We start from the raw sequence: 15,889 nt of genomic DNA, 5'->3' as shown, positions 1-15,889 counted from the left end.
GTATGTGATAGGGACTTAGGGTCTTATGGCCTTGTACTGTAATACTGTTGATGTAGTTGATTTCTTCTGGGGATTTAAATTTTACATTGGTAGTTTCCCATACTATATAATTACAATTAAGGCTATATATCTCACCATTGACCAGTCGCCCCATAAAAGTCTCTAGCATTATAGGTGATATTCAGTACCTTGTCTCCTATGTTTCACATGTATCTTTTTCCTGTATTCACAAGGAGATTAACAGTACTACTGACTCCTTGGCTCGGAGAGCCCTATCCTGTGTGAGTTGGACAGAGTGGCAAATTTCCTCCACTCCTTGGTTGTCTAATTGTTGTAATCTGGATGTCTTGCGTTTTTCTCATGCTAATAAATGATCGTTTCTTAACCAAAAAAAAACCAGTTGCCCATCGCCCCAAACCCATATCGAAGAAGAGTGTTTTTAACTACAAGTTCCAACCAAGTTGCAAGGTATAGGGCTTTGGTATAGCCCATGTCTCCGCTCGCTCAAGAGACATTTTTCTTAAAAAAATATGGTGAAATGGTGTCAGATCTTGTATTGAAATTAAATCCTCCAATGTAGCATTGTAGTCTTGCAACTTAAAATGGAGTGCTTATACACTCTGACCTGGATCATTGTCGGCTCCATTTCTCCAAGTTCCTCAAATAGGGGGGGCAGAAATGATCACCCTACCCCTATCCAAGTGGGTCAACCCCCCTCTATTAGAGACACTTGGGGAAATGGAGCGGGCAGGAAATGGAGCAAATAATTTTCCCACTCTTCAACCCCCCTCTATTAGAGACACTTGGGGAAATGGAGCGGGCAAGAAATGGAGAAAATAATTTTCCCACTCTGACCTAAACTTTATAACGAAAAAGATATTAAAAAAAAAAAATAGTTTATAAAATAAAGTTTCAAATATTTTGTTTTTGTGTGTGTTTTTACCTAATAAGGTTTTGGTTTTTTTGAGTTGTTTTGAGAGAGGTATTTTGTGTGGGATGTTTAGTCTCATAGAAAATGGAAGAAGTCGATCAAGGGCTTGCCCTGGTGGTTCGCTACTCCCTTGGGAGAACTGCGTCAGGCGCTTGATCGGTGGTTCAAGTCTCCTTAGCGACACCTAGTCCACATTTAATTGCTTTCCAAGAAGTGGAGCTTTTGGGTACCATATTTGATCCCTTGTGGGTCCCCTCATTGCATCCTTGTAGGGTCCTTTTGAGGTTGATGGCCGATAGGCCCTTGAATTGCACCCAAAAAAAAAAAAAAATGGAATAGGTAAAAGAGAGATATAGATATATACTCTTTTATTTTTTCGTGTGTAGAAGATATATAGATATGTACATAGTTATGGAAATTGTAAGAGACATGCCTAGACGCGGCGTGGGTGGTGTAGTGACCTTGCCCATAATTATCTTTTTGGTAAATTAAAAAACACATACGAGGTACCTTAAAGCGAAACATTTTCCTCTTTAAATAGAGGATATCTTTCGCTTCAAAAATCTAACACAACTCTCTCTCTCTCTCTCTCCCTCTCTCTTCACCCGACTGCACCATTAGGAAGCGTCTATGCTTGGTCCTTTGGTACGTTGTACACCTCAAGCTACAACATCTTTGTTTGTTCATTTTAATTTTATGATGGACACATACACTTGTATTACAACAGATAATTTTACATCTCAATAGTCTTTAATTTTAAAACATAAGAATAGTAAGATGAAATAATTACAATCTTTTCTTTTGTCTGTTTAAGAAGACCGTTTCCAAGTTTTCCCAAAGTTCCACCAAACTTATGGCTTCCTTTGGTTGCAAGGGGAATTAAAGGGAAGAAAAGCGAAATTTTCATACCTAAAAAAGGAATTTTTGTACTCGTTATACCATGTGAATATATCACTAAGTCTAAATCATTCCATATTTGGTTATTAAATTCTACTTTACTTTGCATCAAATTCCGTAGTTTAAAATGTAAAATAAAAATTACATATAAAATGTATTATTACTACATATACTATGAAATTTTAATAGCTTATACAATCACATGGTGTAATGATTATAAGATTTTCTCTTTTAGGATTGAAAATTTTCACTCTCTATCCCTTGCAACCAAACATAGCCTAAGTAAAGTAAAAAAAGAAAATCAATCAAATCATATTAAATTAGTAACCCAACCATCCCACCTTAGTGGATGCCACCGCACGCACTCTCATTGGCCTCATCAGCCTAATAGTGATCCCCCCTAATAATAATAATAATAATAAATAATGATACAAAATTTATTTTAAAAAATCCCACGACAAAAGTAGTGGGGGTCCTTATTGTCCCCTCCGCCGACTCTGTTCATCCACGAGAATCTCTCTCTTTCTCAATCTCTGACATTTTAATTAGGAATATTTTAAGTGTAACCATGCTTATAGCTACATCATTAAATTATAATGATAGAAGTATATCAAATAAGACAAAAGCATTGATTGTATAAAATTTTTTAATTAAGTTAATAACACAATTTTTGCTTCCACAGTAGAGGATTGAAAATAACCAACTTAGTTACATAGTAAAACCCAATTAATATATTGTGGTTAGTATTGCGTGATTTTTACTCAACTATCATTGTAAAACTGCTACTAAACATTAATTGATTAGCTATCTAACAAATGAATCAACTACTATTCAATAAATAGGGTGAATGAACTCGATTCTTAATTGTTGTATTTTATTTGGTTTTGTTAGTTAAAGTTTCAAAATAATCCTTCTTGTTTTCTTTTCTCTTCTCTTGGTTTACTTGTAGAGTGTTTACCACAAAAAAAAAAAGAGGGTTTACTTGTAGAATTGTTATGAACTAAGGAACATTTGTTAGTGAACTTTTTTAATCCCACATTACTCATATGGATGTGTCTCTATATAAGTGAGGATAAACTCTAAATTCAAAATATAATGTATATATAGACTCAGATGTAGAGATACACCCGTATATAAACTCATATACAGAGACACATTTGTATGTGTACAAGTACATGTATATGTTCAGACATATCTGTATACATATAAATATATCCATACGTGTAAAGATACAATAATCGTCTACATATACAATGGACAGTCTGATTTATACACTATACAAAGAATGCCCTTGTTCTCTGCAAGTGCTTACTGAGAGTGTTCCTATTTTTTGAAAGTGCTTATGTTTCCAATATCAGAGAGTCTTTTTGCTGTTGTTTTCAAACTCTGTGTACTATCAGTTTGTTGTGGTCAGTGTTTTCTCTCTATTTTGTTGAAGTCAATATTCGTATTTGAGTGAATTACTGAGTATAGGTAGCCTTCGAACTTTGTGTAATCACATTTAGAGGTGTATCTGATGTGATTAGAGAGTTTCTTTATCTTAGAGGTATAAATGCATTGTCAACCCGATATACGCACAATTAGGGGGATTTAAATCCTTAAGAATAGTATCATATCGATACAACTCAACTTTACTATCAAAATTCTTCATACAACAAGAGGGTTTACTTTGGGGCTGTGAGTTTCTACATCAACTTCTACAATGACAATGACAATGACGTATCAATGGTCTTCGATTGCAGTCTATATTAGATAAATCTTATAATATTGGCTCTTACATTACATACCAACACTAATCTTAAAGAAGTTCAAATCCCATTGACAAAGGGCCTCTGCATACATGCATGCATACTATGGCCCTACCAGATAAAATTCAACCAATCAAGATCATCCATTTCTTTCATTCTATATTGTTTCGATCTTAATATTTTTTAGGCGTAATTAAAAAATAAAATAAAAGGAGAGGGTTCTTTGAGCCAGCTGTGTAGAGAAGCCCACCAATAAGGTGTGACAAAATGGTATTATACATTGAAAGACAGTGATGTCATTTCATGTGAGAAAGAGAGAGATTGACATAAAGATGCTAGTTTACCCTACCCTAGCGCCTCAAAGATCCTTTTCTGCTTCTAAATAAAATACAAACATTATGGAGGGTTTTCTTCCTAGCAATGTGACCTCAATGCCACTGCAGAGGTCAATCATAGCATATACAGGAGCATCAGTAGAAAATGTCACATTTTATGAGGGGCACAACTGTCGGTTCGCCATGGACTATGTCTGAGCGTGGAAGGCACACTACCAGGCAGTGTTCTTTTTCCCAACAAACATAAACATGGAACCCTGAATTGGACTTGTGTAGGAGAAGTGAAAACCAAGCCTTGACATTTAATTAAAAAAATCCCACGACAAAAGATAGTGGCAGTCCTTACAATCCTCTCCGCTGACTCTCAACATCTTTGAGAATCTCTCTTTTTATATTTTCTGAGGCATTTAATTAAGGATATTCTAAGTGTATCCATGCATAGCTAACATCATTAAGTTATAATCATTAGAAGTGTATCAAATAATACAAAAACATTAATTATATGATAATTTTTAAAGGAAAGAGAACGCTACCTAGTTGCGTACGGTACACGATCCCTATGCCCAGATATAGGGCTGATCGCAACACCCATGGGACTTCCGCCCTTTCATAGGGGTGTGGTTATCATTTTGTACAATATTGTGTCTGAACGTAGGGACCATGCACCGCATACGATCAAGTAGCATTCTCTCTCCCAATTTTTAATCAACTTATAGGCCAAAGGTTTCATGCATGGTCTTATCCCTTTCTCACAATAAGGGGTCGAAATGACGAAACCCTGTCTTATGCGGCTGTACATGAAAACCCCACCTTAAATTAATAATACAATTTTTTTCTCCCATACATGATTAACAAAAAAACTAAAAACCCATTCCATGTTATACCATAAGAAAGAGGGCAATTACATTATGGTTTATAAACTCGATGTAACGAACCATAGTTACGTAAGAGTAAACCCCAATTAATTGTGATTATTTCTGTGTGATGTTTCCGTAACTAACTATCAATATAAAACTCCTACAGAACATTAATTGATTAGCTATCTAATAAATGAATTAACTAATAATATTATGTAAATATTTACAAATAATCAATAAATAGGGTGAACACATTTCTTAATCTTAAAGAATTTCAAATCCCCATTGACAAGGGCCTCATAACGCATGCATGTATGCATGCACGCTATGATCCCATCAAATAAAACTCAACCAATCATGACCATCCATTTGGGTTGTCGAGTTAGTTCAGGGGGAGGGGGTGAGACTCAGTGACACATAAGAAACTGGGACCGCAATGCCCATCGGGTGTTTGTACATTTGCGTAAATGAAAGAGAAGCAGTAATAATTAGAATTGAAAAGCAATGCATCGTCGTTTACCAAAAAAATAAAGAACAGAAATGCATCGTTATATCGTATCGTGTGATACTGTGATAGCGACTTAGGGCCTTTGTGGAGTTATACTGTTGACGTAGTTGACCAATCTCGTATCGTGTGACTCCTGGTTTGTAGGAGCCGAATCTTGAGGGAAACACGGTGAGACCGACACAACACAAAGTCAGTTGTCAAACGGTTCCTCCTATCAGAAACATACATAGTCCGACTTCCCCGGCCGTTCCAATTTGACTCGATGCACGATGCGGAAACACCTAGGGTGTAAATGAATGGTTAAAATCCGTTTCCGTATTCATATCTGTATCCAGTTAATACTATCTGAATCTGTCTAAAAGCTAAACGGATGTGGATACGGATAGACTATAGCTATCCAAAAAACTATATTTACATATAAACAGATAAAATATTCGATCCATATCCGTGTCCGTATCCATTTAGCACTATCCGAATCCATCCGATAGCTAATCGGATGCAGATGCAGATATAGCACTATCCGAACCGAATCCAATCCATTTACAACCCTAGATACACCCTTCCCTCTTACTTAGAGCCTCTTTGCTTGGGAATTGTCTAGTTTTGGTACGTTCAATATTCACGCACACACACACACGCATCCCATGCATTCCACTCCTTTGTGCTCTCACACGTGGTGAACATGCAAAGTGTTTGATACATGAACGGCCACCTTGATCAGCGGCCCTAGCTGCTTTTCAAGGATAAGTGTTCGTTTTCTTGGCAATTGTCTTCCAACTTTTCTTTGTGTTAATAACCCATGGTTTGAGGTACGAATGATACATAACGGTTTTGTTAATGGCCGATTGTAATACCGTGTTGATATCATATCGGTGATACAGTACGAACAAGGGGTAAAGCAGTCAAAAAACATGTTTTTTTTAAGGAAAATCAGGGGCAAATTTATCTAATACGGCCGATCCATGCTGATATTAGATCGGTATTGTATCAGTTTTACAGGTAACCGATATCTAATCCGATACCGTGCACTAAAACCATATTAACACCAGGGCTTCAAAAATTGGTGAATCGAATTGGGAATCAGCTAATTCGTCCCGAAATTGGCTAGGACCGATTCCCAATTTTTTTCATTATGTATTCAAATATTTAACTCGAATTCTTTGATTATCTTTTTAAGCTGATTCAAATGTTTTTTTGATTGATTCTGACGATTCCAATCTGATTTGAATCAGAAGTCGACAATGACCGATTCCATCAACGATTCTTAGTATTATTAGAACCCTGGTTAACACGTATGACGTACCTCATATGTGGAGGTGAAGGTAAACGTACATGCAGAGAAAATGAACTCCCAATGTAAAAATCAATATAGGGTGGAGAACTGGGGTTTACTAATCAATATCAGTATCAGTTTCAGTGTGATACCGATCTGGATCAGATTTATGATTTACCCGTTTCTTTTGATTTTTTTTTTATTTTATATATTTACTCTTGTCTGTACCAATCCACTGACACATGATCGGCCAGGAATCAGTATCGGTCTCCACCCATACCAATATAAATTGATTGATCCAATACCAATTCCTCAAACCATAATGGAGAAGGGAGAAAGAGAGAGATGATATAGCCTACGTTGCCGGCTCAAAGTTATCTTGTTCCCTTCTTATTTAAAAGGAAAGGATATATTTTTTCCACTTGCGAGTTAATGAGGAAAGCAGGATATGATATCCAATATAGCATTATAGTGTTTGTAATGTAGGGTGGGCGGGCTCATACACCTTCACCAAAACTTTAAAACTTCTATCAAAAAAAAAAAAACCAAAACTTTATAACGAAAAACAAAACTACGACGAAATAATTACGATGGATCCACTTCATTTTGTCTGCTTAAGAAGACCGTTTGCAAGTCTTTTCAAATATTTTAACTCCCAAAGTCCCACCAAACTTGACTAAAATAGGAGGGGAAATCATATTAAATCAGTAACCAGATCGATCGAAAATGGATAAAATTTGATACAAAATATTCTTTCCCAAGTTCAAAATAGAGGTCGCCCTCAAGAGAAAATAACAATAAGGATAGTTATCCATACAACGATGGAATATAATATTTTTAAAAATTACTAGATAAATATATGCCATCTATTTTTAATTTAAAATGGACAAGAGATTGTTGCTTGGACTCTAGAGCCTATACGTGCACACTGGTCAATGGGAGAATGCACATAAGTATCGATATGGGCAAAATTTCTGCCTTTCCATGGGGTAGGGCAGTACTTTCCATGGGATAGGGTGGTATTATGTTTAAGCACAGGAATCGCGCTGACCACGCGACTAGGTAGTCTTTTTTTTCCCTTTTAAATTTTTTTTTATCTAAACCATTTATTCTACTCAAACAATTTTTTTTCTGGGTAGAAATTCCACTCAAAGTTGGGAGAATACAATAATGCCAAGAGTGTTGAGGTATTTCTTGTATTTTGTAATGGTCCACATAATTCTAATTGGGTTGGATTTTGGGTTCATTAAATGTATAAGAAGAATTATAATTGTGTGGGTATTAAAGTTTTAGGGTTTCCTATACATTGTCCAAAACTCTGGTTATAAGTAGGAGAGTGGTGTAGAGAGTTTTTCAAGTTTAGGCGAAAATGGATGTAGGGACTCGGAAACTCCCACATGAAAGGGGCAGATTGTTGGTTTTCTACACAGAATGCGAAAATAATGATCAACATCATATCTGAGTAACTTAATGTGGAGACTTATGGATATTAGAGACTTATAGGTACTTGAGCATCCTCCCCATAATAGCTAACTTTTAAGGATCAGTTCTACCTAAGTCCCTAACAAAAAGTACAATACAAATGAATGAGATATATGTCAATACAAAAAGGGTATCATTTGTCCACGTGACAGAAATACAGAATAGATGTCTCATGAGATCATTATCGGCTCCATTCCTTGGGCAGTTCCATTTTCCCAAGCTCCTCAAATGGGGGGGGGGGGGGGGGGAGCAGAAATGACCACCCTACCCTTGCCTGGGTGGGGTCCACCCTCCCTCTATTAGAGGCACTTGGGGAAATGGAGCGGGCAGAAAATAGAGCAGATAATTTTCCATATCTCATGACATTTGAAAAAAAAAATCTTTGTAACAATAATAATCCACCTAATAAAAATAAGGGAAACAGTTTTCTGTCCGAGAGTGTGGCCTACGCCAGCACGCCCATGTGTCTATCTCTCTCTTCCTTAAAACAAGGGGGCAGAGCTGTCTTTTTATATGGGGAGGAGAGAGATAGACTCATGCGAGTGTTGGCGTAAGCCACACTCCCAGACAGAGTTCTTTTTCCCTAAAAATAAAATGAGGTTTTCTCATTCATAGTTTTGATAAAGCTGAACGATCCCCTATCACATACTGGTGGTCCTAAACCGTACTGATAAACTAATTGGTATTAAATCTAAATCAAAATATATTACCTATTGGTCCGGTCAATTTCAGTCTCTTATTGGTTTCGCTTATTGGTCCCTTAGTGATTATCAATATTATTAACAATATTGTAATCTTACTATTTTTGTCTCGTTTTTGTCTTTTATTTTATTCATAAAAATTATATTAATTATGGATTAAAAATTTTCAAAATAAGTTGAAAATGACTTATCATTATATTATTTTCAAAAGTTGTCATTGTCCATGTGACATGACAAGATTGTCCCTATATTAGCTAAATTTTGAGAATAAGACAAAGACAAAGGACAAAAAAAAAAAAAAAAAAAAAAAAAAAAAGTCTCATCTTCTTAGTTCACCTATTATTAACATTATTTACCAAAAGAAAAAATTTACTATCATTGAGATGCATGAGAAAATCTTGTTGTAACCAACCTTAGTTACAACAAGATTTGCCTTTATTAATATATACTTCAATTAGGTCTTTAAATTAAGTTCTCATAGATATACACACCGTATATCTTGAATTTGATCAATTATAAATTATAATATATTGATTAAGATACAATAAATAAATAAGCCATTGTTTTTTAGTGTGTTTTATTGACTTCAATCCATTTGATCAGTTTGGGTCATTCATAGCAGGCTAGACCAAACCCAGACTGTTAATAAATATATTTCTTAAATTTGAAAGCGAAATCAAAATTGGACCAATATGAAATTTGGTCAGTCTAGTTTCGGATTTTGATTTGGTTCATTAGCCTTTTTCAGTTCGATCACTAAATTGATACCTAAGAGCTGATTTGGTATGATTTCAATTTCAATTTCAATTTCGAATTGATTTAATGAAATAATCAACAAATTAGTTTTTTTCTATCAAGAAATTGAAATTGTTTTGGTAATTGCATCAATCTGAAATATTTTAAACATAAGAATCCATTTTATAGTTCAATTTCTAAGAATATATTCTTTAAATTTTTTTAGGAGCGGATGGTGGTGATGGCGATAGCGATGATGGTGATGAAATCATGAGGAGAAGGAGAAGAAGAAGAAGGATGATGTTTTATTTTTAACATAAAATTTATTGTTTTATCCATCAAATTAACCTTGTGCTCATTAAACAATAAGAATCTCCCTATCAAATCAAAATATAAATCATACCAAAACATTCATAAATGTATATTTGAAGCATCCCATACATAAAATAATAAAGAGTAAAGAAGATAAGCATTTGAGATCGACAGTTTCTAAATTTGATTAATAAACCATACTATAGACTCGGATGAAACCGCGTAGGATTTGGAGGTAGGAGGTAGGAGTTTGGAGTAGGACCACAAGAATTTCCAAAAATTTCTCATGAATCTTACTATAATTAGATTATTAATCAATTAATATTAAATTTCACATGCAATAGTGCCACGTCATCACATAGGAAAAAAAAATTAAGGTAGAAATTTCTTTCTTCTTTTATTTTCTTTCATTATATGTTCGAGGCCAAAAAGATTGAAGATTCTGCTTTGGTTGGAAAACAGAACCTTCTATTAATAAACATGTTTAATAACAATTAATCTTACCTTCATTAAAAGTTAAAAAGGACTTTAGGTTAATCATAAAGGAATACAAAAAAGGGTATCTTAATGATTCTTAGATATTAATTAAAGAGCTAATTAAACTGGTTTTTAAAAAAAATTATAAAGAAATAAGAAGGAATGTTAAATTTTAATTTTTCAATAAATAAATAAACGGCTAAAACAAGAAAAAAAAAACAAATTCAAGTCTGACTTGTCTGAGGACTCGGATTACGAATTGTGGATTTGTGCATACGCCGTTGCAGATCAAACCCAGAGAGCTCAGAGGTAACGACGACACAGAGCTGGAGTGCAAGAAGATTACAGAGAAATAAAGCGAAAGATTAAATCTAAGAGAAGGAGGAGCGTACAGGTTTTTTTTGATGTCGTTCTTCGAAGAAAAACTCCAAGAGCTTCTTTACTCCCTGAAGCATCTTAAGTCTGAGGAGAAATAGAAATTTAAGAGGAGGAGAAAAGGGAGAGGATAGAGGAATCTGAACTGCCAATGCCCTTTTGTTTTCTTCCTTTTTGAAAAAGAATGGCAGAAGATCTCTGTTTCTTCAGCAAGGTGCGTTGGTTCGGTTCATGTCTTTCTCCTTCAAGTTTCCGCCTTCGAGTTTGTGGGTGATTTTTAAGTATGATTTTTGTTTTTCTCCCAAGTTTTCTATTTGGGGACTTTTTTCTGGATTATTAACTGATGGGTATACACGAACATGGATGGTTTCATTGGAGAGTTCTAAGCATTTTTGCTGCATTTTTTTTAAGCTCTATTTTGCTCTTGCTTTTGATTTATCACAAACATACGAACTTTAAAGTTATTAAATAATGCTGTCCTGATCTCTCTCCATCTCTAATTTACATTTTTTAGTCTGTAAATTCTTGATCTCTTGAGCTCGAATAGATTGGTTTGGTTGTATTTTTGATTGGATGCTTTCACCTTGCTTATTTCATCTGATTCTGGTCTTGGAACACCCTCCTTACTAGCATCTGGATAACTTCTTCATTACAGGATACCCTCGTCATAAAGTCCCCTAAGAAGTCTCCCTTGGTATTGAGGACGGTTGTCTTATTGTTTTCCATGGTCTGCGGTGTTTATATTTGCTCAATTTGTATAAAGCAGATAAGATCCCACACCAAGGCCAGATTCCTAAGTTTAGAAGGTGTTCAAAGGCCTTGCAGTGTATTGGATATCGATCCAAGGGAAATTCATTATGTGCACTATCCCATACCCAAAACCTATGACAGGTAATTCAGACATTCTTTCAGTTGGTTTCAATTCCTGGTCTGGACTTACACAGTTACGTTGCTCAACATTAAATGTTGTTTGATGAATTAACAGGGCTGAATGTGCATGCAATCCTGTAAGATTCTTTGCCATCTTATCGATGCAGAGATCTGGTAGTGGATGGTTTGAGACATTGTTAAATAGTCATATTAATGTAAGCTCGAATGGTGAAATTTTCTCTCACAAAGAAAGAAGAGCCAACACTTCAGCAATAGTGGAGACGATGGATAAAGTTTACAACCTGGATTGGTTAACCAGTGCTTCCAAGAATGAATGCTCAGCTGCGGTTGGCTTCAAGTGGATGCTTAATCAGGTTTGTCATATCTTGGAAGTCAACCAATAATTCTGATATATATGTCACCTCCCCCTCTTATTAATCTTTTTTCCTTTATTGCATTGAATAAAGGTTATGTCAGCTTGATTTTTAGAGGAAAAACAAATAATTATTACATAGATATTGAAAATTTTGTGAATCAACTAGCTAACCACAATGATCATTCCAGTTCTAGGTAATTTGATTGACATATGCATCCTATCCAGCATGCCGACTTTAATGCTGCTTCATGATGGGATCCAAATTAAGAATATCCATCCTGCTTCTCTCTCTCTCTCTCTCTCTCTTTTTTTTTTTTGGTGTGTGTGTGTATGGATGAATTACACTACTTACCATGATTCACTTCCAAAGCAAGGAACCATCAGATAACTTTGATTTTATGCCTCCCAGCCCTCCCTACCCCCTCACCCTTTTTGTAAATTTTGAAGTCCATGCAAACACAAATGGAAATTCTTGCTTGCTGATTTAATGCATTAGTAAAATGGGTATAGTTAGGTTGGGCACCACTGGATAACCCTCTAATACCTTTTGCCATGATTAATACTTGGAAAGCATGATGAAATTGCTGCACACTTCCAGTCAGTGATAGATGAAATAGCCACAAGCACGCCTCCATTTGGTGTCCAATCATCTACCCTCACCTCTTTACCTCCACAACCCCGAATATAATTGATTGGCAATCACCATTTAGTTAATGAGGCTCTGCCCCATTTCATAAGATAGTTATCTCTCTTGTTGAGGTGCTATTAAGTTGCCTATGTATAAGCATCCATTGCGTATGATTATACTTTGTACTTGAAGATTGTGAGTTGCCATTGGGATAGAGGACCTCCCAATGACTAATAATCAGCATCTAAATTGGAATCTATGATGAAATGGAGTATATTGTTATACATAAATAGAAGGCATTGATAGGGAGGAGATTTTCTTTTGGTTCCTTGGAAAGATTTTCAGGATCACTTGAGTGAATGATTTATATCTGATATAAGCTATAATGGATGGATGGACATTTTATTTAGAACAAGGAGTTACATGGTAGATGTGGTTACCCTTGTTCATCTTCCTTTTAATCAAGGGCAAGAAAGTTATAATGTGCAAGTCAAGAAGCCCATCGATGTATCAAGGGGGGAGTAGAATATTGTTGTCTAAAGTTATTTGGTGCATATATCTTAAGATCAGTAGGTACAAGGCGTCATGTTCTGTATGTTTACAAAATATATGAAACACTCTTGTAGATTTCAATAAAATTTACCGTTTCAGATGTTGTCTATTGTGACTATTATGGAGAAAGAAGGGACAGAAGTATAACTATAGTACTATACAGAATCATTTCTTGGTCTAGAATATATAAACAAATGATGAAGACATTTAAAGCTCGATATTGTTGTGGCTTCTTAATGGTGTAATGTGAAAGACAAATGTAGAATTCTTAACTGAAGTCCCAAAATTGTCAATTTGGTGGCTTGAAGCATGGGGATAATTATGGCAGCATGGTTAAGGTGAAATTTGGGGGTGAAATAGTGTCCATTGGAAATCTAACAAGCTTTTGGTTTTGGCCCTTTTGGGTACAAGTTTCCGTGAACAGAACAATTTCCTTTATTTTGTATATATTGTAGTCTGAAGAAGATGTGGGTCAAGAGCACTTTTTAACAATGTTGACAAGGTTACGATTCATGTCACAATTTAGAGCTCCTATGTAATTTTCTTTGGTTAAGGATGTTCGACTTTCTATATTGAAAGTTTTGCTTACTTCTGGTAATTTTTTTATTATGAACAGACTATGTCAACAAAGACAATATCATTTGGCGCTCCACAGGGATAATGCTCAGTGTTGCTTATCATTTTGTTGAGTTGTTTTGGTGGTATAAGCATGAAGAACAATTTACTGAAACTTCTGTTTTTGGCACCTCTGGGGTACATATTTCTTTATCAATGAGCATGTATCTTCTTATTTTAATCAGACAACTGAGATTTCACATTCGAATTGATCAAAAGAAAATGATCAATTTACAAATCCAGAATATACATTAAAATTTTTGAGAATTGTACAATTGTACAGTGTATCAAATGTGGAAAGAACACCCATTTCCTTAAGCTAAGCTATGTGAAGATAGATGACTATACTGTTTTGGAGGGGAGAAAGCTTTGTTCAATCTTTTAGGGAAACAAAAGAAAGAGGTACATCAGTAACCAGCTGTAATCTGAAATCATCCTTGACCCATGGGCTTGTTATCCTGAAGTTGGAATAAAGATGGTCCCATCCCAAGCTCACTTGGCCATAAAAATTTTCTCATCCTTATTCTACCTCCATCAGATCTGGCTTCTCTTTCCTCCAGTGGCATTGGTTCTCCTAATCTATCAGATGGGGTTATGAGTGCTAATGTCATATAACCTATCAGTGACGATCACAAGTTTGTCAACTTCTTCAGAATAGTTGTCAAACTTTTGCTTTAGCCTATGATAATTACTTCTTGTTGCCAGATGTAATAAAACTCTCTGATTTGTTTTGGTTCTGCCAAACCAATCTTTTCACAGTAATTCAGGTGACAACTGGAAGGCTGATGATTTAATTTTATATTTGTAGGGAGAGAACCAGATGTTTCTTCAAGTAATCAGTTACCTACTTGTGCACATTTTACTTGTGCTGACAATCTGTACCTATTTGTGAGGAAGAGCCAGATGTTTCTTCAAGTAATCAGTTACCTACTTATGCACATTTTACTTGTGCTGACAATCTGTACCTATTTGTGAGGGGGGGGGGGTTAAATTTAATTTTATTAGCGATTGGCATTCCCTGTTTTTTTTTTTCCGTGCTTGCTTGATTGATCAATTGGTAGAAGTTGTGTGTATGCAATTTATACAGATGGTTCAAACCCATGGAGGTATTTGTCCCCTTGATTCTGAGTCTAATCTCATATACATGCATATTATGTTGGTCCCCTGGGCTATCTTGGGGAAATAGATCCTATTTATGATGCTTGTTTTTGCGGGTAACATACTGAAAAAGTTGGGTGTCTTGCCACGGTTAATCGTCAGGGTGTGATGGCACATCACAAAGAAATAGTAGAATATTTCAATCGGAGGGGCGTCTCTGCAATATTTCTTTTTCGGAGAAATCTGCTACGCAGGATGATATCAGTCGTTGCAAATTCTTATGACAAAGATGCTAAGCTGATAAATGGGACTCACAAGTCTCATGTGCATTCACCACATGAGGTGCTCTCTCTCTCTCTCTCTCTCATGTGTGTGCTCATAGGATGATCTTTAATCTGGTTTCTAATTGTTTGCAGGCCAAAATCCTAGCAACATACAAGCCTACTATCAATGCCACTTTGTTGATTCCCAATCTGAAGCAAGTGGAAGATATGACTGCCAAAGCTTTAGAATACTTCAAAAGCACACGCCACATGATTCTTTACTATGAGGACATCATAAAGAACAGCACTGTAAGATATCTTCCATCCATTGGACATGGTGGTGCCGATGCTCCATGTTCTAAAAACAAATTATTTTTTTTCTCTACTGTGTTATGCAATCTGCATTGCTCAAGTTCCTCTTTCCTGCAGAAGCTGATGGAGGTTCAACACTTTCTAAGGGTTCCACAGAGGAAGCTTAAGAGCCGTCAAGTGAAAATACACAAAGGGTCTTTATCAGAGCAGGTTGAGAACTGGGATGATATTCACAAGACACTGAAGGGAACGCGGTACGAGAGTTTCCTCCATGCAGACTATCAAGTATAGTTCTCTTCCACCTGGTGATGTAAATAACAACACTTTCCCCGTGATTTTTTTTCCCCAACAAAAGCCAGCACTGACCCCTCACCCCTTCACCCGTCCCTCCAGCCAGTTGAAAATTTTGGATGCAGCATAACACAGGCTTGAATTTTCAGCAGTTTTTTTGTTTAATTTACTCTTTAGCCCGTTCCTCACTCCAATTGGAGTTTTTGGTTTTTTGGATTGCTGACAGACATTCTCATGTATATTTATTGTGAAA

At 35.7% G+C, this 15,889-nt stretch overlaps 1 protein-coding gene across 1 annotated transcript in view; it reads left to right on the top strand.

Moving 5' to 3' along the window:
- The window catches only part of LOC122657717, a 22,120-nt gene extending 6,231 nt beyond the window's left edge, over window positions 1-15,889 (top strand). The window contains exons 2-8 of the mRNA XM_043852515.1: window positions 2,296-2,300; window positions 10,633-10,845; window positions 11,287-11,522; window positions 11,617-11,875; window positions 14,933-15,112; window positions 15,187-15,342; window positions 15,463-15,889. Of these exons, the coding sequence (XP_043708450.1) occupies window positions 10,816-10,845; window positions 11,287-11,522; window positions 11,617-11,875; window positions 14,933-15,112; window positions 15,187-15,342; window positions 15,463-15,636 (1,035 nt within the window). The 5' untranslated portion in view covers window positions 2,296-2,300; window positions 10,633-10,815 and the 3' untranslated portion in view covers window positions 15,637-15,889. The remainder of the gene's footprint in view (window positions 1-2,295; window positions 2,301-10,632; window positions 10,846-11,286; window positions 11,523-11,616; window positions 11,876-14,932; window positions 15,113-15,186; window positions 15,343-15,462) is intronic.

Source organism: Telopea speciosissima, chromosome 4, assembly GCF_018873765.1.
Source record: "Telopea speciosissima isolate NSW1024214 ecotype Mountain lineage chromosome 4, Tspe_v1, whole genome shotgun sequence".
In the NCBI taxonomy this organism is placed as follows: Eukaryota; Viridiplantae; Streptophyta; class Magnoliopsida; order Proteales; family Proteaceae; genus Telopea; species Telopea speciosissima.
The sequence above is the reverse complement of the archived record's forward strand: the minus strand, read 5'-3'. Positions and strand labels throughout refer to the sequence as shown.